Source organism: Malurus melanocephalus, unplaced genomic scaffold (assembly GCF_030028575.1).
Source record: "Malurus melanocephalus ecotype Western Australia unplaced genomic scaffold, MMel_1.1 scaffold_252, whole genome shotgun sequence".
NCBI lineage: Eukaryota > Metazoa > Chordata > Aves > Passeriformes > Maluridae > Malurus > Malurus melanocephalus.
The window spans coordinates 237875-264057 of record NW_026623484.1 but is presented as its reverse complement, the minus strand read 5'-3'; the positions used below and the strand labels follow the sequence as shown (position 1 = coordinate 264057).

The following is a 26183-nucleotide window of genomic DNA, read 5'->3' as shown; positions in this document are numbered from 1 at the left end:
CGGCGGCGCCGCCCGCTTCGGGCTGGAGGAGCTGCGGCTGGGCAGCACCACCTTCGCCCTGGCCGGAGACTCGGCGCACAACCAGGCCATGGTGCACTGGTCCGGCCACAACAGCAGCGTGAGTACCGCGGCCGGGGGCGGCTGCTCCGTGCTTTCCTTATTTCCCCCCTTCCCCCATTTTTTTTTTTTTCCCTCCCCCTCCCCATCCCCCGTGTGTGTGTAATCGGGGGTGGGGGGTGCCGGGTTTTTCTTCTTCGAAGGGGATTTTGCGCCTCCGGGCGCCGGGGATTGGCTTCGCTTAGCAGTGTGCAGTGGGGCAGAAGGGCTTCAAAAGGGCCATTCTTCTGGAGTAGAAAAACTTTCCGCCACCCGCCCGCCCGCTGAGCACATCCCCCTCCGGGCCCCGTGTCCCTCGGCCCGGAGCAGAGCGGGATCCAGCGCTGCCACCGGGGGAAGGAAGGGTCGCTTCAGGGGGATCCGCTTTCGCATCCCGCCTTCTCCCCAGGATAGCCCTCGCCGGGAGCCGGGAGGTTCGGCTCTAAGGATGCCCGGGGAAAATCCTTCTGCTGCTGCTTCTCCTTTTGCCGGCTGTAGGGGCCCACATCAGCCCAAGGGGCCATCCCCAGGCTCTGCTGATGTGGAGATGCTGGAAGGCTTCAGGACTTTGCCTCCGAGGTGTCTCTGTGTGGGGGATAAAGATGCTTTTTGCCTCTTGTCACCAAGGTGTTAAACAGGAGAGTTTTGTTTCTTCCTCATAACCTGCATGTGTCTCAGGAACAGCAGAACAGAACATAACCTTTCTGTGTCTCAGAACAGCTCTGACCTGAGCCAAGCAGGACACAACAGGTCAGAGAAGCAGGCAGCTGGTTTCCAGGCTGGAGCAATAGCCAAGACACCAAAGTTAGCAGGTTAATTTGGGCACTGTGTCCCTCTGGCCTCTGCTGCAGGGGTGCCTGGAGCTGAGGGCTGAGGCCCAAGGAAGGCAGGGTGAGTTGCTTGGAGTGCTTTCTGCCTGCCCTTGTGGACCAGCAAAAGTAGAGGGGTCTGTCTGTTTGAAAAGTCCAACTTTGCCTCTTAGAGACAGCCAGCAGAATGCTAATGAGGGAGAAGGGGATGCTGCCACTACGTGACTGTTGCCCACACAACTTCCCAGGAGAAACAGGGACTCGGGGTGTCTAAGGTGTCTGCAGCTGGAATGCCAGAAGGTTTCTGGYTGCTTGGCAGCAATTTTTGGCCTCCCTTTCAGCTTTTAGTACTAAGAGAATGGTAACATTTTGAAATGATAGTTTAGTCATTATGAATTCCTTTTGGTATAGATTGTACTGAGCTACTCAATTTAGCATTGCAGCGGATGTCGTAAGGACCTCGCTGTGGGGTTCARCCCTAGTTAATTGGGACATGGTTTTACCATCTCATCAGGAACTTTTTAATCAATTAATTGACAGGGGAATAGTTGTCATTTCCATTTTGAAGGACCTTCCCCTTTCTTCACAACTCAGCCAGACTGTTCTTAAATAGTTGTATGAACAGAAGCTGCCTTTTTGGAGCTCAGGTCTTTTCACACAAATTGAATCGAGGCTGACGCTGGTTTCAAGTGACCCATTTGCTAAGAAAAAAGATTCTGATATTAAAAAAAAAATCATTCAGCAGGCAGCAGTTTCTCTGGTCTGTCACTGCAATTATGTTTCACCTGTATATTTTCCAAGACAYATCTACTGTTGTTAAATATGTGTTTAGGTACACATACATATGTGTTTCTGCCCACTGTGGTAGAGTGGGCTGCAGTTGTCAGGGTCTGATTTACTTTCTGAGTGTGTTGGTGTACAAATGTGTTCAGGGAGCTGTAGGGAAACGTTTAGTGACTGTCCTTCCCCGAGAGCTGCAGGTTGCATTGTGTGCAGGGTTATTATGCTCCCCCTGCGCTGCGGGGCCTCTGGCAGTGCTGTTCTGTTTCGTGCTGTGCTTGCAGCCCCCTCACAGCACTCACTGAAGCTGGGCCCCAGCAGGGCTGGATGCACAACAGCCTTGTCCAGGCTCAGCTGAGGCAGTGGTGTTTGTTCAGGAGGAAGCCCAAAGTGGCACTGATGCGCTGTCCCTGTGTGGAGATTTTGGGGACCCCTCTGTGATGGAGTTGGGAGTGGGATGGCCTTGGGGTGAAACGCTTCCTTTAGGGTACAACATACATAGTTCTGTCTGCATAGGGGCCACAGAGGATCCCATGGTGCTGCTGGTGAGAATGCTGTGTAACCCCAGTGCCCTGCCTGAACTCCAACAGCAGCAGCTCCCTCCTGGAGTTTCCATGCTGTGGCACAGGGATGCAACACACTCTTGTCATTTTCATTCTTATGTGCTCTCTAAGTGCTGCTGTCAAACAACTTTTGCCCAGGTAGAGGGGCAGTTTGAGTTTGCAGCATCTGTGTGAGTACAGGAAAAATAAAAAAAAATCAAGCTCAAAATACTTGAAAGCCCATTAGGTGGAAAAAAACTGGAAAATTAAAGCATTGTTACCACCAGGTTTTTCTGTTGCAGTATGCCTTATCCTGTCAGCCTCATTGTGGTTCCTTGTATCCTTGTTTTGGTAGTGGTTTGGATATAATTGCAATACTGCTGGTGGAGGAGAACTCCTGAAAGGACTCCTGATTTCTGTGTGGGATTGTTCTGGGTGTTTGCAGCTTCTCTCAGGCTTGGCTGTGAATTCRTATTGAATATGTGCACCACTGAACTGATGGCATTCTGCCCTGAACTCGTTGTATGCTCGGCCACAGGTAAAATAAGAATAATAAATAATAGCCAAAGTCATCCAGGTGTAACTCCATTAACATCAATAGTTTTAGATCAGTGCTTATTTTGGCCCATCAGTGATTTTAGGTACTCCCTGCACAGCTTGCTCTCCAAATCTACATTCATATCCAGACACTGCTCATCTGTAGGAACACAGTTCACATATTCCCTAATCCCTCCAGTGTACCTTGTTTCCCTGGTGGAGTCACAGGAGTTCCCCAGAAGAGAGCAGTGGTGTAGGGAGCCAGGCTTGTCAAATGACKGGTGAGGATGAAATCAGAAGTGTATCCAGTGTTATATTAAAATTCAGGTGCTCCTCAGGTTTTCCCTGGTTCCATTGGAGGGGTGAGAGGCCACACAAAGCTGTCTGGCATCTSCACAATCCTGAGCTCTTTCACTCTGCAAGACAGAGAAGAGTGGCAGCTGCAGAAGTGGGTGCTGGGAAGGGGCTTTGGCTTGCACTGAGTCTCAGACTGGGAATGATCCAGGAAGGTGCTAACTGGCCCAAGCCAGCACCCTGCATGGAGTAATTCTGACAACAGAATAAAATCCTAAACTATTGAATCTCTAAATGGGTCCTGGTTGTACCTTCTGCATTGATACATCCTGAGGGTCCTTCCAATCCACTATAAAACCAGAATAAAAGTTCATGTGAGCTGAAATCTTTCTGAAATCTCTGCTACAAGGTACACAAGTGAGATCTCCTGCCTTTTTGCACCACTGAGAAAGGTCATCATGGGTGTGGAAGTTGGCAGGTTTCCTAGCTCACGGAGATGTCAAACATTATGGGTGTGGTGTATCCTGACACTGCAGGCTTGGAGTCCCCATAGCTCCCTTAATGCCATACTGTAAAGTAGGGGAAAACAGCTAGCAGAGATTTATGTGTGGAGCTAAAAGAGAGAGACTTTCATGGAGAGCAGCAAAGTCTCTAGGTGATGTCCATTATGAAATTTTGGGATACAGATGCTTTTCAGAGGTTACAAAAAATGAAGACTGCTTTTGTCCTAAGCTGGCTTGGAGTGAGATCAGTGCCTTACTTGTTCATTTGAAAGTATTCTTGAGAAAGAGCAAAAAAACTGGAGGAGGCTGAAAGGTGAGGGAGTTTGGGTGAGTGTCTTGATGCTACAGCTGGTGCTGTAATGTGGTGCTGTGAAGGAAAGCAGCATGGGTTTCACATTTATTTATTATAATGGTAGTTTATTGTTGTCTTGTCCTGGACTAAGTGCTGTCCTGGCTGGATGTTGGTGTGGATCTCAAAATGTGTGGCAGAGAATCCTAGCATGTCATTGGCTATTGGTCATATGGTATTCCTTGGGATTGGCTTTTACATGATCGTGGTACCTTTAATGAGCGGGCTCAGGCTTCTGTGATGTGATTTTCTGTTGGAAAGACAAAGCTGAGCTTTTGTAGGGCCTCCCCAGCAGCAGGTCCTCAGCAGACTGATGGAGATCCAGAGGTGGAGCTGGGAGAAGATGAGAAACAACCATGGSCAGCCAGGTTTTATATTCCATCCACAGCAGAAGATCAATAAAAGTGATGGGTCCAGTGCAGGATGAAGCCTGCAAGGTCATCATTGCTGTTGTCAGGTGATTACACTGGACAAGAGGGGAAGAGTTAAGTCTCTTGAGAGAGCTTTTAGGCAAGATGAGACTCTGCATTAGGTATTGCTTGCAAGATGTTASTGAATGGTATTGACAGGACAAACTGGGCATGGTTAAGGCAGAATAACAATGCACCTTTGTGTTTCCCATGCACTGTATTTTGTCCTGGACAAAGTAATTGTGAAGAAACTGTTGTTGGATTTTCTGTTACAAATGAGGAACTTCTAGAAAGGCACACAGTACTGCACCCTACAGCCATGAGCTGATCAGACTATGAACAGCTACAAAATAGCTGGGTGTCTATCGACCCTTTCTCCCTTCTATTGCCTTCTTCCTTTTTGGGTAGCTGTTCCAAGCCTTTTTCTCCCGACTGTTGGAAACTTCTTCCTCATTTCCATTCTAATGTTGCCATTGGGCAATTCAGATTAATTTTTTTTTTCATTTCTGTGTGCTCCTTTTAATTGGAATTATTTTCCCTCCCTGGCACTTACATCCCCTGGAATTATTTTACAGAATGATGATTTTCCCTTTCAGCTTCTGGCTTGCTAAATCGAGCAAGCGCTGTTCTTTCTGTATCTGCTTGTACACCAGGTTGTGGAAAGTGAACTCTGAATTTCTAGTAGTCAGGTTCCCAAGAATTCGAATCTGAGTTTTGCTTTTGATGGATGAAGATGATAAMAAATGTATTCCTTCTTACAAGGGAGGCAGTAAAGACATGGCAAAAGTACCTTAAATTACCAGTTATTCTGTTCAGTCCAGACAGGTGGACCATAATGAAATATTTTTTTCACATCTCACTTGAAGACTTTGCCCAAATGTTCATGCAAGAGGATATCACTGATAGCCTTTTTCTGTCCTTGCTGGCAGAGCTGTGGCTTCAAAATAAAACTATCAGGGATGAATGAAAATGTGCCAACACCATCCCATGAGTGACCAACATTATGCTGTATGATGCTGCAATAGCCCATCACTCCCTTCCTCCCGTGACAATTGAATCGTTATAAATGAAGAATTTTAAGGTAATGAATGTGATGTGGAACCCAGAGCCAGATGCTCAGTGAGACCCACAGTGAGGAATGAACCCAGGGTCAGTTTTCTTAATATTGAGGTTGATTCCTAGAGTGTCCCAAAAAAAGATTCATTCAAGGAGGATGCTGGCATTAATATACTTCAGTGAGATGGAGTCTGTATTCTGTACACATTACAAGAATATATAATAGTATTAGGAGTATAAATGCACCGGATGCTGAGACTGTTTCAGGCTAATCTCTTGGTAGAGCTACTGAGAACATATTTTGGAAGGGCTGAATAAAAAGTTAGGAAACAAAAATGGGAATTAAAATGAGAAAAAAAAATCAAATCAAATGAAAATATTGCTTAAAGCCCTCTGCTTCAAATTTTTGTCTTCTTGATTATATTTAGTACTGTTAAATCATAAAATACTTCACATTCATTCTAGATATGAAACCTCCTCTAAATTTCGTGTGACTGAGTAGGACTTTATTCCTTTAACCAGAGCTCTTGAGAGTTTTTGGGGTTTTCTTTTCTTGTGTGTGTTTGATTTTTCAAAAAAAAAAAAAAAAAAGACTCAACAGCCATAGTATTCCTTTCTTCTGTTGCAGTCCAGCTCTAGCTATATTCCTTGACTGGATAAAACACAGGCTTTTCATATACAGAATATGAAATAGGATACATGGGAAGTTGTTAATAAGAAGAGCCGTGCTCSGAGAGGAAGCAGTAAGTGAAAGAGAATGTGTGAGGACTAGAAGAAAGGCTTGTCACTGTGTGATTCTGGCCTGTGTGAAAGAGTTTGGGAGACAGTGAGGAGCTGCTGCCTCTGACAGGTGGGATATGCAAATCCCATCTCAAGGGGAGATTAAGGAGAATAATGGAAGAGCTCTGACAGTTGCAACTGGCATTCATGCACTATCGAGAGGCCATAAACTGTGTAAAGCAATCGGGTTATAGCTTTCAATCTCCTTAATACAGTACTTTATAATAGAAAATGGGCTTCTCCCTTTGCTCCTGCCTTCAAATAGGACGTTTGTATTTCCCTGACCTGGCGGTCGTGGTGGAGTCAGTCCAGAGGGGGAAGCAGGGAGGTCAGAAGTGCTGAATTCATTCTGGAGGGGTGAGAGACCATTCTGACCCACTCAGCTGTGACACAGCTCCACATATGAAGGGCTGCAAGGTCAGCACTGGCCGTGGACAATCCCACATCCTCTGGGCCTGTCATCCATGTCAGAGTGAATACAGCCCTCGTGTTGTGCAGAGAAACYGCCCCATTAAAGACCTCTTTCTCTGGAAAATGCTGTTGTAGCTTGGCCAGAGCGTTTTGTAGGTTCACATTGATTTTCCTTTGATTCCAAGGCTCCTGAGAAACAGCTCTAAACAAGCCCAAATTGTGGCAGTTTAACAGTGAAATGTAACTCTTTTTTTTTTTTTATTTTATTGAATCAAGGCAGTGTTTTTTGGAATGGATTTCTGATTCTTATATTCTATATTTTAAAATGATCCAGTGATACAAAACCTTGATTCAGTGTCCTGGACAGAGGCATCCAGTGACACCTGAGATGGTGTTAACCTCTGGCTGCTGCTTCACAGGGCAAGGGCATCCTCTGGGAGCTGTGTCCCACCTGATGTCCAGGTCTGGGAGTTGTAGAGCATCTCAAAGGGTATTTTCCATATTTAGGTAACTGCTGTTATCRTAAAAGCTGTGTGTACTGGATCCTGTTCATCCAGATGCAAAGCTACATTCAGGTTTACATGTCYAAGGAGGAGAAGAAATTAAGACTGACACAAGGTGCTTTTTTTTCTCAATTATTTTTTTATACCTGGCCAGCAAACCAAAAAATCAATGACTCYCGCAGCTCTAATTGACATTTCTGTGTTAAATGAAAATGGACCTTGATTCTAATTCAAATGGCAGCACCGGGTGATAAAGTAATTATTTTGGAATTTCAAATGCATATAAAAGTTGATGCAGTAAAATGATTTTTGTGCCACTTGGAATTTTTTTTGGCTGGGTCTTAAATCAAACAGCAGTTAAYGTAAGAGCCCTTAATCCCTAATTCTCAGCACTGGTAACACAATAACACTTTTTCTTGGTACTGTACTTCCTCTCCTTGGGGAGCATAAAAGAAAAGTACTTTCAGAAGGAACAGGATATTTTAGGATATGTCCTAAAATGTAATTTCCTGCTTTTAGAGGGTCTCTAAGAACTTAATCTAACCTCCCATCGTGCCCCTCAATAGGGGAGTGATGTTCTCTTGTGAGTCACACTGGTGTTGGAGCTGCCTCTGGACTCCTTGTGCTGCCACACCAGGRACGTTCAGGAGAGCTGTGCTGAGGTGCCCCCAACATGGGATGGGTGAGGAGCAAGAGGCTGAGGAAGGACGTGGAGATTTTGGTGGTGTGAGGAAAGGAGGAGGGAAGTTGCACCCATTTCAGCAGCTGTGGGGGATGCCAGTGCCAAGCATCCCCAACATGAGCCCKCCAGTGCTCTCTCCCTGAGCTGTGTTTGGGGCAGAGCTGTTTCTGCAGGGGCACGAAGGTCAAGGGAGTCAGGGACCTTGTCATTTCTCTTTTCCTGTYGGGAAAACTCAGAGTTAACCCCTTCATCTCGTTTGGGCTTTTTAGGTGGAGAGTGTTTACCTGTACGGGGGCAGCTCTTGATCCCTCACAACACCAGCTTCCAACCCYGTGTCAGCATTCACATCCTGACTGTGTGAGCTTTGGGATCACCTTTGCTGCTGATCCTGTGAGGACAGYAGTGCCATGAGCTCTTCCAGGGAATTTCCATGCACGTCTGGAAGTGAAAAGCTCCTTAGAAATTCTCAGGCTATTCAGATAACCCAACAGAGATATGCCATGTCTTTTCTCAAATGTTTCTCTTTTTGCCCCCATTCTCACCTCCCCCACTAAATTTGAGGTTGAGAAAGTAATTCAAGGAAAATATTTTATGTAATAAATGTAGGCATGTTTTTATCTCCATAAATTGCCCCTGCTCAATATGTGGTTTTGTCACGTGCGCTTTTTTTATTGGGGGTGAAGTAATAAAGTTCGTGATTCAGAAAGCAGTGGGAAATTCCTCACTAATGTGGAAATGGATGCCATTTAATCATTTGGACTTTGCCTGGAAAATTTTTCTTTTAACTACAAAGTATAATTTCAGTAGATGAAAGAGGTCATATACTCCCTTTCTCTGTGTGTCACTGGGTCAGTTTAAATTTTCAGAAACAGCTCAATGTGCCCTGTCTTGGCCAAAAATGGTGCCAGTGCCTTTCACTGGATATTCTCTGAAAACAAATGTAGGAAAAGTGAATTCCACTGAATATTCAAATAAATATTTGAGGACTTTATTAAGTGTTTACTTATAGGTAAGTGCAAATATATTTTTCTGGTGCAAAAATAATACTTATGCCAAAAATCAAGCTCTGTATACCAAGGAACGTGATATGGAAAATTAGTTTGCTTTCCGTTGCTTTCAGTTCAGTTTGCCAATTAAAAAATACATTCCTGTAGATAAAAGATAAATTTTTTTAATTAATCATTATTGGAAACAAAACCAAATTTTGGAAATGGTTATCTGCAAATAAAAGTGAGATCTTATTTTGATTGAGACTTTATAATGTTTTTTTTATAATAGGGATGGGATAAACAGGTTAGTAAGAGACACAGCAGCAAAACAGCAGGTGCATTAAGCTTAATTTCAAAATGAAGTTTAAGTCCATGGTGAAATGYCACCATGTTAGAGAAGTTTGGGGAGTGGTTATTCCCTGAGATGTTATTCTGTCTGAGGACTGAACCATGGGGACGGACTSCAGTACACCTTCTTCACTTGATTTGGGTTCGTGTTTCCACACACCCCTGAATATATTACGAGTGACATAACCTGGGCTAGAGATGAGAAGAGTATAGATGTGGCCAGTGTAGATCTGGACTTAGACTGGATCCAGTGACCTYGTGTCACTACTGATGAAGCTCAGTAATAAATATTTAGGCTGTTGTAACTGAAGGATGCTTTGATGCAACCTGTGTGTTTGTTTCAGTAACAAATGACTTTAATTTTGTATATCCTAGAAAACAAAAATTGAAACAAAACCAAACAAAAACATTCTCCAGCTCATCTTTTGGATGAAAAGCTTCCTRTTTGGTGTTGCCTTCCATTTTATTTTCAACTTTTGTCATATGTGACAATGTGATCTTCCTTTTTTTCACCAGAAACTTCTCAYCCACTCCAAAACAACTCACTTTAAAGTTGTTAAAGGAGTAAATGTGGTTGATTCCAGGAGGAATACCTCAGTCTGTGCCCGTGAGGGATTGGCCCTGCCATCCCACCTGTGATGGAGGGAGTTGGCCCATGGCACCTACAAGAGCTGAGGRAAGGAAAYSCAGCTCTGCRCTGCTGTGCCAWGGGCCAGGCTCCTGCCATCTTTCTYCCTCCACCAAACCCCGGGTTCAGCAATTGCTGAAATCTCTGTCACTTTCACAATGCTGCAGGCTGGGATCCCATCRGATAGAGAGAGGCTCAGCAGCTCTCATACCTCCTTCTCCCATGGGAACGTGAGCTCTTCCTCCCTGCAAATGTGTGCTGCATCGTCCTCCTCCTCCTCATCAGCCACCCACAGCCCTGTCTGTTGATGCTGTTGCCTGGCGACCACCCCGTGATGGACAGCTTGGAGGGAAGCGATGATTAAACAACCTGAACTGGCTTCTGAAAGCAGCCATCGTCATTGTAATGTGACAGGCAATGACAGCTCAGACAGCAACACGTTCTGAGTGTGATTCCTGAAAAAAACAGGATAAACAGTAAACATGTGAGAAAAGAGCCGCGCACACCTGTGTGTAGGTGTGCGAGCGCTGATGCTTCCCCTTGATGCAGCAGGGCCGGGGCAGGCACGAGTTTCTGTGTTAATGAAGGGTGAGCAGAACCCTGATAATTGCCATGATGAGCAGGTCAGCYCACGGGCCAGGGCACCTGCACTGATGCTGTCAAACCTGAGCTCCCGTGGCAGCCCAGGGCAGCAATTAGCCGGGATGCTGCAGGAGTTGGCAGCGGGAGCTGCACAGCCGGCAGGGACAGCGCTCCTCACACAGGGGAGAGCCTGGAGCCTTCAGCAGGAATGGGGATCCTGCTGGGTCCATCTGCCGTGTCCCTTCCAGCTGGACAAGGATGCAGAGTGTCACTGCAGTGTGGAAGTTTGTCTGTACACGAGGTATAACTACACACAGCATCCCTCCAGTGGCACAAATAACATCCGTACCGATGGTTTGTCTGACCTGTGCATGGACTCAGAGAGAGAAACAGAGTATTTCTGGTGCTTCCCACTTGCTTCTCAATCTCCTTTTAGTTTTATCCCAAGCAGAGTTGCTTCATGCTGCTGTCCAGTCCTCCTTCTCTGTCCTGTCTTGTCWTGTTTGTTACACCTGTGTTTTCACCACGGCTAACAGGGGAGGTGAAATACTGCTTCAGTGCAGGTGAACATCACATTTCTCTTAAAGCAGAGTTAACCAAACATATTCTGATGTTTCTTAGAACTTTTGAAGTGATGTTAAGCAGAACAAGCATTTCTGGGAAATGTTTGTGCTCTGGGTTATCTGCCTGTGCTTTGATGGCTGTGCATGTCCTTTTTAAATTGCTGGTGGTGTCTGTCCTGGGTACAGCAGCACCAATTTTCTTCAGTGCTGTCAAAGTTCTTAAGGSAGGCTTATCACTGAGGCATCTGAGGGATGGCTTTAAAGCAAAATAAGAAAACAATCCTCAAATACTTTYCAATGGTCCTTCCAAAAAGAGTTAAGAGATCACCAGTGTTCCTGTCAGACTGAAAGAGAAATGCACACACAAAGGGAAGAAAATTTCATTGCCTGCCTTGCTCCATCCTTCCCATATCTCYTACCTCCATTGCATCTGGCACCATCTCAGGATGAAGTAGTTGAGGAGAAATGTGGAGTCTGTGCCTTTTCCACTCACATAAATCAGAATTCATCTAAGCCAAGAACTGCTTTGAGGCAAGTAGAAGAATCCATCTCTATTCCTTCCTGACACTGAGATATCAAAAGTCCAGGCAGAAAGAGTAATTTCTGAGAAATCTTGCATTTGGCAAGGTGAATTTTGGTGTGAAACAAACCCTTATGAGCAAGTAGGGGAAAGAAATACTTTTGAGAAATTTTATGAGGAGCAGAGAATATTRTACAAAAGAATCAGCATCTCATTATAAAATGTTACTCAGGAAACCTGTAGTTAATCCTTTATATAGAGATCATTTCGTTTAAATAAGGACATATGTGGAGATTGTTGCTGGAGAGAGTTCAGAAAAGAGAAAAGATGTCTGTAATTTTGGGCTTCTGCTTAAATATATGCCATTGTGTGGTTGATGTCTGAACTGGGATGACACAAGACAAATTAAATTTTAACTCATTAGTAAATTTTCCTCCTAACAAGCTACTCAGCTGATCCAGAAATACATTATGCAGTAGCAGCTGCTAGGCGATGAAAATATTTCATTGTGGCAATACATGGTATAATGAAGGATGGGGAATGAATTCAGTGGCACAGTGAGGACAGAAGAAGATAGATGACACATAGTTTTAAATATTCACCCTCTGTGTTGAGTTTACACAGGACAGATGACGTCAGTGAATTGAAAACACCACTGAGACGCATAAGTCATTAAAAACTAATATTAGAGTCACTTGCAGAAAGAAAGTTGTCAGGGGGAAGAAAGTTGTCAGAAGAATTTTCTGTTAGAAAATAWAGTTTAGTCAAAATCAGAAAATTTCTTGGAGGTATGTCATTTTCAGTGACATTTTCTAYGCTGAAATATCAACCAAAATTGTCTGCATTCTGATAGTGTCAAAAGCTGTAGTGAGAAACCTTGGCAATTGACTTGCATTAGCACCAAAATTGTGACAACATGGTGGACACATCTTTTATTCCAAATTTATAAGAATAACTGTAAAAGTTTCTTRTTCCTCTGTCCTTTTTGACCCTCACTTCTGGTAATGGGCCTGTGTATTCAAAGCTGTATTTTTCTGTCCTGGAGAGATTTGGTTTCCGTCTCCTCTTGGCTGAGTTTCCTTGGTGGCATGGAGAGAATAACCAGAGGATTTTTGCTGAAGTTTTTTGGGCAGTGAAGGTGCTGCAGAAAGGCAGGTCTGACGGGAGTCTCAAAGGCAATACAGTATTTTCCTTTCTGAACCACTCGTGGGGATTTTATCACTGATAATTGTTGGAGTGTCCAGAACCACCTCTCTCTGTATGTTTAAAATTAATGTTTAATGTTCTGACATAATTAAAAGGAAATGCGTTGGTGTTATTGACTATCAGATGAAAAATATTTACTGATACTCATAGGAAATTTAATGATCTTGCCTTTCCCTCTYGGGACTGAAACCAAGCATGAGCCTGTCTGAATCCCTCAGAACAGAAATGCTGGCTTCTGACAAATTCGGATGGAGAATGTAGCTAGGAGGGTGGTTTTTAAATTAATCTTGGCAATTTTTTGCCTTAAGATGATCTTCATTGGCTGCTGTGTTATGGTGCAGGGAATGTAAATATCAAATACTGCTTTTTGTTCCTGAAACAGTCTTAGCTTTTACTGAGGAAAATSAGAAGYGTGGCAGCYTCACTATTTGTTAAMTAGACAGAAGCTCAAGGGGAGAGTSAATTGCAAGAGAAACATTTTTGAAAGCCCAAATAGCTGCTTTTCACCACTCTGACCCTTTTACTGCTGAGCAGATTGACAGCCCACATCCCAAGGTGYGCAATTTCCACTCAAGCAGGAGCCTCCTCAAGGTGTGAATCACTGACATTGTTTTAGTGTCGAACAAGGAGGTGTCTCCTCTCTGTTAATTGCAAATCCCATACCATGTTTCWTTTTAAAACACTGGAATGCTTTAAAGACAAATATTTGATTCCTGGTTTAAAGAACCAACCATCGTGGTTAGCCATGATCTGGGAGGCAGCTGCAGCCACCTCAGTGCAGAAAGTGTTCCAAGGAATGCTCTGGATTGCTTTATGTAGGAATCAGATAACTCGATTGCAGTGGCCTTTCTCAGGGGGAAGGTAGGGTGGATATTTGCTGCTTCTCAATGTGTGCACAGGCAATAAGGAACAGCAGAAATATGGGGTTTACAAATACATTGATTATGTGATCACCTGGTTTCACCTGGTTCAGCCTAGTAAAGTTTTTTTGTGATTTAAATAATTAACTTTTGAAAGGAAAAAAAATAACAATAAAGAAGATACAGATGGGCACAAACAGGCATGAGATGAGCATTGATTTTAGGGTGTGGGAGAAGCAGYAGAAGGCAATTTGAAGGAAGGTGAGGGAAGCTCTCAGGGTGTAAACAGGCTCAAGGAGCCAGCTGGATGCAATTCCCTGCCTTCTCAGGTGGAAAGAGTTAAGTGATTAAGGACCAGGGATATATATAAGGGGTAAGTGGAGGCAGTTGACGGTTTCTTGTAAAAGTTTATGAAGCTCTGCGGCTGAAGATCGGCTTTTTCCTACCAGAGAAGCTAACTTGTGGCTGCTGGTAACCTTTGAGCAAAGCTGGTGTTGAGTGCTTGCAACTGAAGGAAAAACCATCTTTGTCTGAAGTGTTTTCTACCAGTGAGGAGGTGCTGAGGAAGAAACGTGTCCTGCCCAGGTAGGAAGCCTTTCTGTTGTTGGTAATGGGGAGAATGAGAGAATCCTGGCAGAATAAGGGAGGGTGGAAAATGGTGTGCTGAAATGTTGACTTGGAAATAAAGTGAATGGGGCAGAATAATGGTGGAGCAGAATAACGTGATGGTGTTACAAAGCTGAGTTTGTGGGACGTGGCCTAGAGAAATGAAAGAGCAGGCAGGGGAAAATYAGGGAGAAGGCAAGGTTTGTGGATTGGGGTAATACAACCAGAATAATAGGTTTTAACAGTGGYTTTAGCTTCAGAACTGGATAGAAAGACACTCTAGAGGGAAAMGAACACTATTCTAGATGCAGATGGCTGGATTGATTTCATGCAAGGAGAAAGGCATGAGCTTTTCGAGAAGGAGTGTGAATTTTTCTGTTGKGGATTTTGGACTTAGATGTTGTAAAAGCACTGGCTGGTAACAAAAGACACAGAAAGAAGCTAAGAGGCAGGATAAAAGTAAAGAAACCTGATTATGTCTCGGTAAAACAGCTTGGGGGAGTTGATAAGGAAACACACTGGAAGATATTAACGTTGTTAGCCAAAATTTCATACTCAGTGGGCAGAGGGGCTGCTGGAGGGCAGGCATAGCTGAAAGAATTTACCTTTGGCTTTCCATGCTGTGCCTTTCCCAGCTCTTTGTTCTCAGCATCTCTGAATGAGAGTCACCCTTCTTAGCCACCACCTGTGGAGGTTTGATATGAGCCAGTGAGTTGTGTCTGATGAATCTGATTTAATTGTATTGCACTGCTCAGAGTCAGAGCTCAAATATGTGAACCAGGCCCTCTTCAGGGATGTGGGCAATTACACAAATTGGTGTGGAGAYGTTTTGCCAGGAGAGATGTATTTTGTTTACCTTCTTGCATTTGGCAGGGAATTGCCTGGCTACTTGTAGAGCTACAAGCTCTTACAGTGGGAGAGATGCTGTCTGGGCTCAGAAAGGAGCAAAATACTTGGAGACAACAAAAGTCTGTGGTCACAACTTTAGGTTTCAGAAGGAATATATAAGCAAACCCAGCAGCCTTTAGGCCCTCCTGTATCTTTGTGATAAAGGTTACTGTGGATAAAGCATCTTCCTGTGCTCTGTGAGGAAATCTTCCGTGGTGCATTTTTGCCATTTGAGCCTGGAGARTTAGAAATTTGAGCTCTCCTGTGGCTGACAGTGCAGTCACAGCAGAATGTTTCAGCCTGGCTTGGATTTGAGGCTCAGACACAAGGTGCAATGGGCTGTCACTGTTGAGCTAAGGAGGGGCAATGTCAGATGTCTTGGCTTGCAGAAGGTTACYTCACGTACTTGTGTTTATCTTACCTTCACTTGTGCATTTAAAGTGTATTTTCGACTTCAGGTTGAGGAGCCCTCATGTGGACAGTTACCACAGAAGGGCTATGTTTGAATACCTCTTTGAATTGTGCTAGTGTGAGATGCTTCGCTTAAATCCTCAGATTTTTTCCAGCTGAAGCTTTTGCATGTCTGCCTGCAGAAGCTTGCACTATGGCATTGCTTCTTTGTTGGGTTTTCTTTTTTTTCTTTTAAACTGGTGTTGGCAGCTGGTGGCAAAGAGATGATTTTAAATGGCTTGGTGTGTTACAAAAGGCACAAAGAGGCAGCTTCTAGCACCTGATATCCTGCAGTTATCATCTCAAGGGGCTGGGAGTCTCTAGGATCACCAAGAAWTACAACAGCACTTATCAGGGGCTGACTCTTGGCTTCTTTCAAAGGTGATTTCTCCTATTCCAATTGATTTTTTTTTTTTTTTAATGTCCTCCCCCTTCTTTCCCCCATTCATTCCAACTTCTTTAACTTGTGAAAGTGAAACACAGCTTGGCTTGCTTCTTGTGAAGATGTGCCAACACCCACATTAACMCACAAGTACCTTCCTTCCAGCCCATATTTTGGCAGGAGACCTTCTGTCTTCATAGTGTGCAGTTCCTTCTGGAGAAGAGAACTCACACTGCTGTTCGTGGTTCTACTTAGAAGATTTTCAAATATGTGCCTTGAAGTTAAAAGGGTTCTTTTAATTTCTGCATGATTTGAGATGTGAAATCTGTGGATCCGCCACTCTCCTTGGCAGTTTTGCCAGGGATGTGTTTGACTCTGGTTAAGGGTGGAGTCTGGTCCAGATTTGTCAAGGATATGTTTGACTCTGGTTAAGAGTGCAGTGGTCCCTGGTGTGTGTGAGTGAGTGAGGATGGACACTTGTGTTGGTGAATGACATGGAGAACTTCTCCTTTCTCACCTGCTGCACCAGCACCACTCTTTGTTGGTGCCCCAGGACAAGTGAGATCACCAACAGATCAGAAAATGCCAAGCAGTGTCTTCCCAGAGGGTGAAGGTGCTGTAGCTGCCACTCTGGTGAGGTTAAGGCACAGCATGGGATAGTGTCCTGTGCTGCATTTTCACTGACATGCCAGGCTTTCCCTATGATTCTCTTTGGATTAGGTGCTGTTTTGTTCAAGACAGGGCTTGGAACTTGTCCTGCCTTTTAATCCACTTCAGCATCCCCCTAACTTTCTAAATAAATTGGGAAGWGTTCACTTTGGAATAGAAAAACAATATTTTAAGGTATGTGGGAGAAGTGCTTATTCTCAGCCCAGCCTTATCAGCAAAATGTTCCAGCAATCCCATCCATTATGTAAAGGGGAAACATGAGGGGAACAGAAATCTTGACAAGAATTTTCCAGTTGATGGTATCCATTGGCCCTGCACAGCCTTGCCCCTGGTGTGTGCTTGAGCAAAACCTGAGTTTGTCCACAAAGCCACAGCTACCTGCAGCCTGCCTCTGACACCACTCCTGCTCCCTCATACAGAAGATAAATTACAGCCAGGATGAAATATTTTGCTAATTATAAAACATTAAATGATCTTCATCTACCTTCTCCCCAGTGAACAATGCAATTGAATTATCATTAGAGCTTGTACAGAACCTTTGATAACAGTGGAGCCATTTGTATTAAATTCAGGCTTAGTTTTCTTAGTCCATGAAGTCCCATCATTGTGTTGATTGCACTTTGAAGTCATAGCAGGCTTCCCTCTCCTGCTATTCACCTAATTTATTTCAGCCCCAACACACAGCTCCTAAATTCTTGTTAAATTTGTTTCTGAACAAAAGGACTAAAACCAGAGTGTCTCAAATGAAAGACATGAGGCAGTTATGGTTCCATTCATTTCCTCGTATCTTTTTGCTGTATCTAGAGAGCTATTGTTATGTGTGCAGTGCTGGGAAATAATAATACTAATAAAAAATAATAATTCTCCTAGGATTTGCTGTCAATAGAAGCAATCTACAGAGAACTCAAACCTAGAGAGTGAATGATTAAAGTTTAGCAGCAGAACTGAAAAAAAAAATACTTTCTGAATGCAAAAAGAAGAGAAAGAAGACAGACAGGAACTGGAGGGATCTGCTTGGTCTCTGAAGCCAATGTGAGTTCAGGCACTGTTCTAATGGGGAACTTACGTGGGAACTCTGCGTTCTTGTGGCTCTCCTGTCTTTCTCCTCTTTCCCCAGGAAACCTTTTCTGGCCTAGGGGGCATGCAACAGTTGAAACTTTATCTCTGCCTGAAGCAGGGCTGGAGCAGGAATTTAAGAGCTTAGAGAGAAGTTTGGGTGAATTCAGTGTGTGTGGAAGGATTTATGAAGCTTCTTGCCCGTGACTCTGGGGACTGTGTGTGGATGATACAGTAGAATGTGACTGCTGCCTTTGCTCTTCCCAGATATCACAGATTTGATTGGCTTCTGAGAACTGACCTTCCCCAAAGGAAAAATTAAAAGTCTTATTGCAACCCAATTTGAGGGAGCTCAGGGTCAGAACTGTACTTGGCCTTGTAGGAATTGTGATTGTCTGAGTGAAGTGGTTGGTCTTCCTCTCAGAGAAAAAATATTCCAAGCTAGATGAGTGAAAACCTACAGAATCCTAGGTTCACCAAAAAAGCCTGGTTATTTAAATCCTGCTGTCTCTGTTAGTCTCAGAGTGCAGCAGAGCTGGTAAGGTGGGATTACTTTCCTTTCTCTGATAAAAGCAGATTAATTTTAACACTGGCTAAAATTGCACCCATTTTCTCTTGGTAAATGAACCATAAGACACACTGTCAAGAGTGAGCCTTCCATAATGACTGTGGTTAATATTTCAGAGCTTAAACTCAAGCATGAGAGAATCGGCAATATATGCTGTACATTAGCTTGATTTCTATTCATTTGCAGCTCAAGAGTATTCTTCTCTTCCCCCATGCTAATTTCAGAGTTCTGTAGAGCAAGGGATTTGCATCTGATTTTGTACTCAGGTATGWATGTATGTATTTCTTTCTGGAAAAGCTGTCTTGTAGGCAGAAGCGAGGCAGGGTAGTTCATGTGCTTGTGGTTCTAAGCTGGGGCTCAGGAAATCTCAGTTATCTGCCCTGTTGCAGAGATCCTGTGCTCACCAGAAAATCCCCATGACTTGTCATTAAGTTTCTTGAACTGTAGAGTGAACAYGAAAATCCTTTCCTTGCTTCTCATGGAATCCATCAGTTCTTGGGTTCTGCAGAGGTTGTGGTGCCCTAAAATACCCTGTTCATAAGATCCAAATTTAAGATGGGGGAGGTCTCCTAGGGCTCACAGGTTGTGAGGTGTGCAAATACAAATTCCTGTGTTAGAGGAGTGCCACATGCACAAGGCACAGGCCCTGCCTGGGTCTTCTGGGCTTTGTTTTTCCCCTCTCATTGTATTTGTTCTGAGCACATTGATGTGGGGCAGTGAAGAGCTGCTCTCTGTGAATCTCAAGACTGCTCCTTCCTGAAGTGCCTGGCCGAGGGTGGGTGATTCGTGTCCTCTTTGGCTCCCTCCCTGTCTTGTGGCTCTTTGGTCACTTTGCTGGGTGCTGTCCATGAGCGCTGCTTCCTCTGCAGAGAGTGTGCTTGGCTGAATGCACTTTCCATTTGCTGTGAGCTCCACAGGGATGTTTTCTGCTTCATTCCTGCTCTCACTTTCCTGGAAGAAAACATTAAATATCAGACCATGGCACCTCTGCTGTTAAAACCACGTCCGTGTCCGACTGCCTGAGTTTCCCATTACTTGCGAGTCCTAATGCACAAACCAGTGCAGCCAAGTAAATGATATAGTGCTTAAAAATATCTTGATCCTGTCTTTCATTCTTATCATTTGCTTCAGCACTGCTTGGGATCTGGAACATCTGAATAGCCCTTTTGGCTGACAAACCCGTAAGTGAGAAAACACAGCAGGAATATTGAAGTTTTAGGACAGGCATTTGGGAATGTAAGTTGAGRCAAATTATGCAGAGGATGTGGGATAATGGTCTGAGCCTGGGATGAGGAGCTGTAGGACAAATGCAACAGCTCTGGTGTGCTAAAAACAAAAAGAAGATGATTGTACACAGCCAAGGTGATAGTTTTCCTAAGAGCTCTTGAAACAGCTGAAGTTGTTAAMGTTGCAATTATTCTCAATAACGTAATTTTATTCTACTTGCACATTCTCTTGTCTTGCTTTTTTTTCTTTTGGTGCCAATTAGGGAAGTGAATTTCTTTCTTAATTACCCAGTTCTTAAGCCCTGATGTAGATTTCTAACACTTTGAGGCATATTTAAGCAGATCTTTGTTTATGCATTTGGGGGAAAAACAAACAGGGAAATTTGGAAAATGTTTTTAACATCAATACAGTCCTTTGTGAAACCATGCTGTTGATTGATAACCATAATGCTAAGCAACTGTTGTTTCTACAACTTCGGTGTTGTATTCATTCCAGAGCAGTGACAGAAGATGGAAGCTGTTATTCCCACTGTTTTGCCTTGATAAGCCAGGTCACTTTTCCTCAAAAGCCTTTACCAGTTTCGCATTTTTCATCCTTACTCACATGAGGAAAAGGGTGTTGCAAAGACTCAGGAAAGGTTTCAGGAACTTAACACTTAATGGTGAGAGATTAGAAAGCACCAGCAGCACTGCTGGGGTGAGCCAGAATTTTCATTTCACATCTTTATTATGGGAATCCCTCGGGGTCCTGCTGGGACTCTGCRCTTTGCTTTCTCTGCCCCATTTCACAGCTCTCACTGCAGCATTGCCACAAAAGAAACTCACCTTTTTTTGTTTATGAATATCTGAGAGAGAAATTATTAGCACCATCTATTGGAGAAATAGAGATACTGGTTTCTTCACAAATCTGAATATGCAAAACCTCTTCCTTTTTTGATTTCCAGCTATAGWTTGCAGTGAAAATGTGCCTAGACAACCTGCTTGTCTTTTAACTTAGAGCAGCCTGGAGTCTGTGCTGGGGGGAYTGTGCCTTGTTTCAAAATGTACCTCAAAGAGATGCAGTGAACCATTTAAAAGAGGGCAAGCAGACAAAGATTCAAATGTCAAAATGGTACCTTGGACATGGCAGGTTCTGTCACATCAATGGGACATGGGCAATAGCTGAGAAACAATTTGCAGCTGAGGAGATAGGCATGTCTAGTGCCTTGAGTCAATCTGGGCTAGTGTGTCTGAGAAATTTGGGTGAAGAATGGGATATTTGACCTTCTTGATCTTTATAGGACAAGGAACACTCTATCCCTTGAAGAAAAAGCAGAGGAAATGCCGTTACTAGCAGAAGACTGTCTTCAAGGCACATTGTCAGATTGGCATTTTTATGATCTGGAGTAGTTTCAGGGCAYGGTTTGATCACTGTGGCTCCTGACCAGAGCAGTGGCCTCTGTCTCATGGTTCAGGTCATTTGCACACGTGGAGTCCACTGAGCTCCGAACTCTCCCTGATTTTGCTGCTTTGTGGGCCCCTCCCTGTTTCTTTAATGMTCTTGCCTATTGAAATTTGGTGCTGTTCCTGTAGCTTTGGTCTTCCCTGGGCTCCTCCTTCAKTAAGAGCTGATGTCCTGATGGGAGCACAGTGCTGGCAGGCTGAGGCTCAAATCCCAGTATTGACAGGGAGTGATGCTGCAAGAACAGAGCACATAATGGTCTCCTAAGTCAGAAAGGTCTGATGTCTGCTGCTCTGGGAAATGTGGAGCCTGCACTGATAGACCAAGGTCTGGCATCCTGCTGGTTCTAAATTGTTTGCCCTACCGTATTTGTTGGAGAGTACTTGAAGTCTTTCTGATGTGTCTGTTGACAAATGTTTCCTTRATACTCAGTGTAATTATATTAAGATCTTGTTTATCCACTTGCTGCTCTGCCAGCACAATCTTTTAATTTTCACTCAGTGGTATTTGCACTGTAGAAACAAAAGTCCTGTTGTTTTGTAGCCTCTGTTTTGCTTGGTAAAYAAATGAAGGACTTTTATGTCATGGTCACATGATAGTAGCTAATCAAATTAATGTTTTTAAGAAGCTACTGTCTAACAGGTAACTCAGTGAAAGTTTAGCTTTCAAAGAATTGGACAGTTATTATTGCTGACTCTCTGGGTGGCTGTTGGAGAGACCTCAGTACTTTCTATCAAAAATTACTATTTCACGAGCATGCTCTATCAGTGGTAATTGATAAAATAGCTAGATTTCAGATAATTAAGACTCTAACATTCATTGACCTAGCTAGATGAATGCCATTCTGAGAGTATGGCAGGATTAAGTACAAGAGAAAGGGGAAGACAGCTGTTTTGACTTCAGGCATATGGACTCATTATCGATACAAAAGGGTTGCTATGACTTTGGGAATGGTGTAAGCTGGGCAGTTTCAGCTCTGGTCCCATGGACTAAACAGAGTTGCGGTGCTCCTGAAATGCACGCTGCAGAGCTGCTTATGCACTGACAACCTCTGGAGCTCCTTCACTCCAGTTTTCAGTGATCTTAGTGACAGGTTTCCCTGCATCCATCCCCTGAGAGCTGCGTGCTTGGTCTAATTGATTGACCCATTAGCAAAGCAAATTTCTCTTGCTATTCAGCCAGAATTTCCCTTCTGCTGAATTTCAGCCCATCACTCCTAGTTATGCCCCTGCAAAGCCTGCCTGAAAAGCCTTTGCYACACTATAGCTTTATTGATCCTGGCTCTATCCAAGTAATTCTTAACTGCCTGAACTTATTGGCAGTACCAGGGCAGTGATGGCACTGGTGAGAGCCTGTTCTTGATCTGTGAGGCTGGAAGAGAGGAAGGCAGTGAAGGAATTTGGTGGTGTTCACTGAACTTTCTGAATTGCTGCATGGAGTGATGGAAAGCAGTTTCTGAGTTTTCCCCAAGTCTTCAAGTATTTGAGTTTGCACAGCTGTGTCTGGGTGATGTGTATGGATATCCAGGCCACTGGATGTCAGAGCAGGAGTCCTGAAAGCAGAATTTAACTCATAAGTATTTGGCCTCTGGCAGATTTTTGGATTGCTGTGAAGCAGATGGGGGTAGTTCTTTCCAAGTGTTTAGCTGAGCAAACCTGTTGTGTGATAGACATCATGAGAGCTCACTCCCAAACTTCATATCCTGTGATCCATCCACTCACCCCTCYATGAACTGAGGGGGATAATCACCCCATGACTTGCTCACACCCTGTTTAGAACTGCCTGGGCAGATCTGTCTGACCATGAGCWTTGTGCTGCTGAGTTTGTTCTGTCTCTGGGGATGTTGCTCATCTGAGTGGCTGAGCAGGAAAAAGATCAGTGATTCTCCTTGATTCTCAAATTTCTATGTGCTTACCCCTTGTGTGCCTCAGTTTACTCCTGGATGCAGCAAGATTTCCTTCCCAGGGGTACTGGAGTGGAAAGAGGGACAATGGTGTTTCTTTTGTTGGGATTTAATTTGAGGACCATTTGCATGACATTTTGGGCAGCCTGCTCATGCTGTTGTGGAAACTGTTGGCATGTGCCTCTCTGAGCTTRTGGATGAACAGGATAGTGAGAGGGCACTGTTAATAAGAATTTTAAAGCCACTGATGAAATCGTTTCCCATGTGGGGAAAGTAGAGAGGCATGTGTGGGGTTGCAGAGAGTGGGACATACAGCCACTTGGGGTGAAACAAGTGCTGCTCGACTGTCCTGCTCCCATGGAGTTTGTCCAAAATTGGACAAACAAAATTGTCRTTATCAAGCCTTAGGCACTGCAAAGTATTTAAAAGCTGAGGTATCAGACTCTGTGGTTTAGCATCCTACATCCCTATTGTGCAAGAAGAGCAAAGCACAGAAAATTGCTGTAACCTGCAGCTGAGATGCCAATGGACACTGAGCCTCCCACATTCTGGTGTGCGTTCCTGGGCTGGTTCTGCAAGTGATTAATAAATGGGAGCAGCAYCTTTCTGCTGTGGCTGCAGAAGCAAAGCCAAGCCAATTATTTGCCCATCAGAGCTGGGTTRTGGTGTCCCTCCTCCCATCTTCTCTACCCATTCTTTTGTTTTTGTATTGTTTTGCTGAGAGTGTAAATGCAGAGRTGATTAATTGCCTTGCTGACCTGATTCTGTCGCTACATGGGATCTGCTTATATCAAAATGCTCCAGCCCAAATGAGTGGAGTATGTCAAAGTTAGGTGATTAAAGAATTATARAATACTTCCTGAACATCCTATTCTCAACTCATTGTGACTTTGGACAGAAGCCCAGATAAGAGGGAGAGAGAGAAGGGTGAAAAATAAATAATAAAAAAAGAAGAAAATAAAAAGAATGAATTCGGTGAGAGGGACTTCTTCAATATTTTGCTCTCATTTTATTGAGAAGGGAAGATTGATAACAAACATTAGTGAGGCAAAATTACAGTGATTTGTATAGATTCCCAGGTGGACAAGTTTAGCATTAATAAAATATTATAGCCTTCTCTATCACAGAGCTATTGCACTGCTCATAAAATGAAAGGGCTTTATATATATAGGCAGGGGAGGGTGTGTGCTCTTAGAGCACGGATGGAGGCATCTCATTTTCCACTAATAGATTAAAATCTGTGTTGGGCTGGAGTAGTGAAGTGTTTAACTCTGCTAATGCTATGGATGATTACTACTCTGGGAGAGGATGCACCTGGCAAACTCTTATTTCAGATGYCAAAGAAAACCCAGTGGATCTTGCTGAAATGCCCCCTCAGCCAGCAGTGCCCTAAACCCAGCTCAGGTGCCCCATTAGCTTCTGTCAAGGCTGGCAGCAGGCWGAGCACCCCGTGGCTGCTGGAGGTGTGAGCGTGGCACAGCACATCAGGGCTGACACTTTAAGTGCTTTCTCCCTGCTGCTCCAGAGTTTGTGRCGGGAGCTGAGCAAAACTGAAAGACATCTAAATAGAAATAAACACTTCAGGATGAGAATTTTTTATGTGGTGTTTTTGAGATAAGTGGTTTTGGAGTTTCTGTAWTGCCTGGTTTTATTTTATGGATGATGCTGAGGGTAGGCTGGGTRGCAGTGTCTTTTGCTTCTCTCTGCTGTGGTGGAGGAAAAGGTTCCCTCCCAGTCCTGGGGCATTTTTTTTTATGTGATTGCTTTAGCTTACAGCAACTGCCTGCTGGTTTTGTGGCCCTAAAATGGTAGCAAGAGTAGAGATGAATTTTACCATGATCCAACACCATCCCCTGCTGTCTGGAGGCACCTTTGGCTGGGGACAAATTGCCAGTGAAGTGACTCTACTTCCATGCTTAGCCTACCTGTGTCCTCCTTAAATACAAAAAGTTGAGGAGATTAATTAGTTTAATTTATACTACTTGTAAGTATTATCACCACAAGTCAAATTTGTGGTGATAATAGTTATACAATAAATTCCTATTTGCTTCATCTTTCATTCTCCAGYGTGATAAACTRACGTGGCATACTGRACATCTGCTTTCCTTTAAACCCTGMAGAACTGATGAATTGTTGTTTTAATTATTTCTGGGGATTTAAAGAAGATAGAATTTTTTTTTTTCTTCAATATAAGATATTTTAAATGCTAGCACTCTTTGTAATTGAAGATAACATCTACTGCAAAARCGTGTTTGTTTTGACAGCATTGTATGTTTTAGCCAAATTAAATGAAGGAAATAGTGTTTAACTGTTTTTTTTTTTTTTCATTTCACATGACTAAAACTCCTGGTTCCAGTTAAAACCCAGGTTTATCCCAACACTGGCATTCTTTCTTCATTTTGCCCCCCACACTTTTCTGATTTTTCTATTGTAGATATTTAAGAGATAGAGAATGGAAAAGTAGTCATCCCTATTCCCTTCTGCTCTCCACCTRTACTTTAAGTGCTGTTTTGAAATGAAATGTAAAGAAATGTTCTTTTTGCAAACAAGGTCAAAGGAAAACTCAGTCTGGAAATCAAATAAAAATACCACTCAGAAATTTCACTAAACATTTTCAGAGAGGATTATTTTTGTCTGATGTGTTTTCTTGCAGAAGAAAGCCRTAGGTTTTCTGGCCAACCCTTATTRCYAATAACAAAGGGRTTATCAGAAGGATAACCTGTCTCTTAAACTAGACTGTTACAGCTCACTGTGTTCTCTTCTGCTTTGAATTCAGTTTAATATGTGAGTGTCTTTTGTCAGGTAACAAAGTCAATTGAGAAAGGACATTGAAGGATTATGTGTATATATCCACTTGCAGCTTTTCCTGAGCATGAGCTGTGGGTTGCAGTGTTTGCAGAGTGGAAAGGGATGTCCAGTCCTGCCCATGCCCAGGGTTGGACAGAGTCTAAGAAACTATTGAAGAGAACCTCAGTAGCAGGGGAAAATCTACATGATCATCCAGATTGGAAACAATAGGTCTGATTACATACTTCAGGTTTTTTATCTACCAGGTAATTTCTATTCTAGCAGATAAAGTGATTGTGTATTTCAGATGCCTGATGCTGATGCACCTTGAACAGAAACAAAAGGAGTTGGGGCACCTGGCTGGGTTCAGGGTTTGCTGACCCTCATGGGCAGCCTTTAGCAAGCTGCTCCATGGATGTCTTGCAGTGCCAGTTCTTTGAGGGAGCAGATTTCCATGGGATGAGGAGGTTTCTTTTGGAATCTCTGCAAGCCCTGCTGATCAGTGGGTAAAAATGCAGAGCCTGTAATATTCTGAATGGCTGAAGCATTTCCTTCCACTCAAGGAAGGCATGACAGCTTCACGTAGCCTTAGTCTGGTATAACCARTCTCCAGGAGCCAGAGGCTGGGTACCCCTGCTTTAGATGCTGCTCTGTGACATCTATCATCCCCAACTTTATATCCCTGTCTTTCCTTTAAGAAGAGGGGCTGTGGTGGGAGATGAGCTCTGTAAAGCCATTATTTCCCCCAGGAAGTAAAGA

At 43.6% G+C, this 26183-nt stretch overlaps 1 protein-coding gene across 1 annotated transcript in view; it reads left to right on the top strand.

Annotated features, from left to right (window-relative positions):
- Position 1: 1 nt before the first annotated feature.
- The window catches only part of SORCS1 (sortilin related VPS10 domain containing receptor 1), a gene marked incomplete at its 5' end in the record, with an annotated part of 249958 nt that continues 223776 nt past the window's right edge, over positions 2 to 26183 (top strand). The window contains one exon of the mRNA XM_057375558.1: positions 2 to 118. Within this exon, the coding sequence (XP_057231541.1) occupies positions 2 to 118 (117 nt within the window). The remainder of the gene's footprint in view (positions 119 to 26183) is intronic.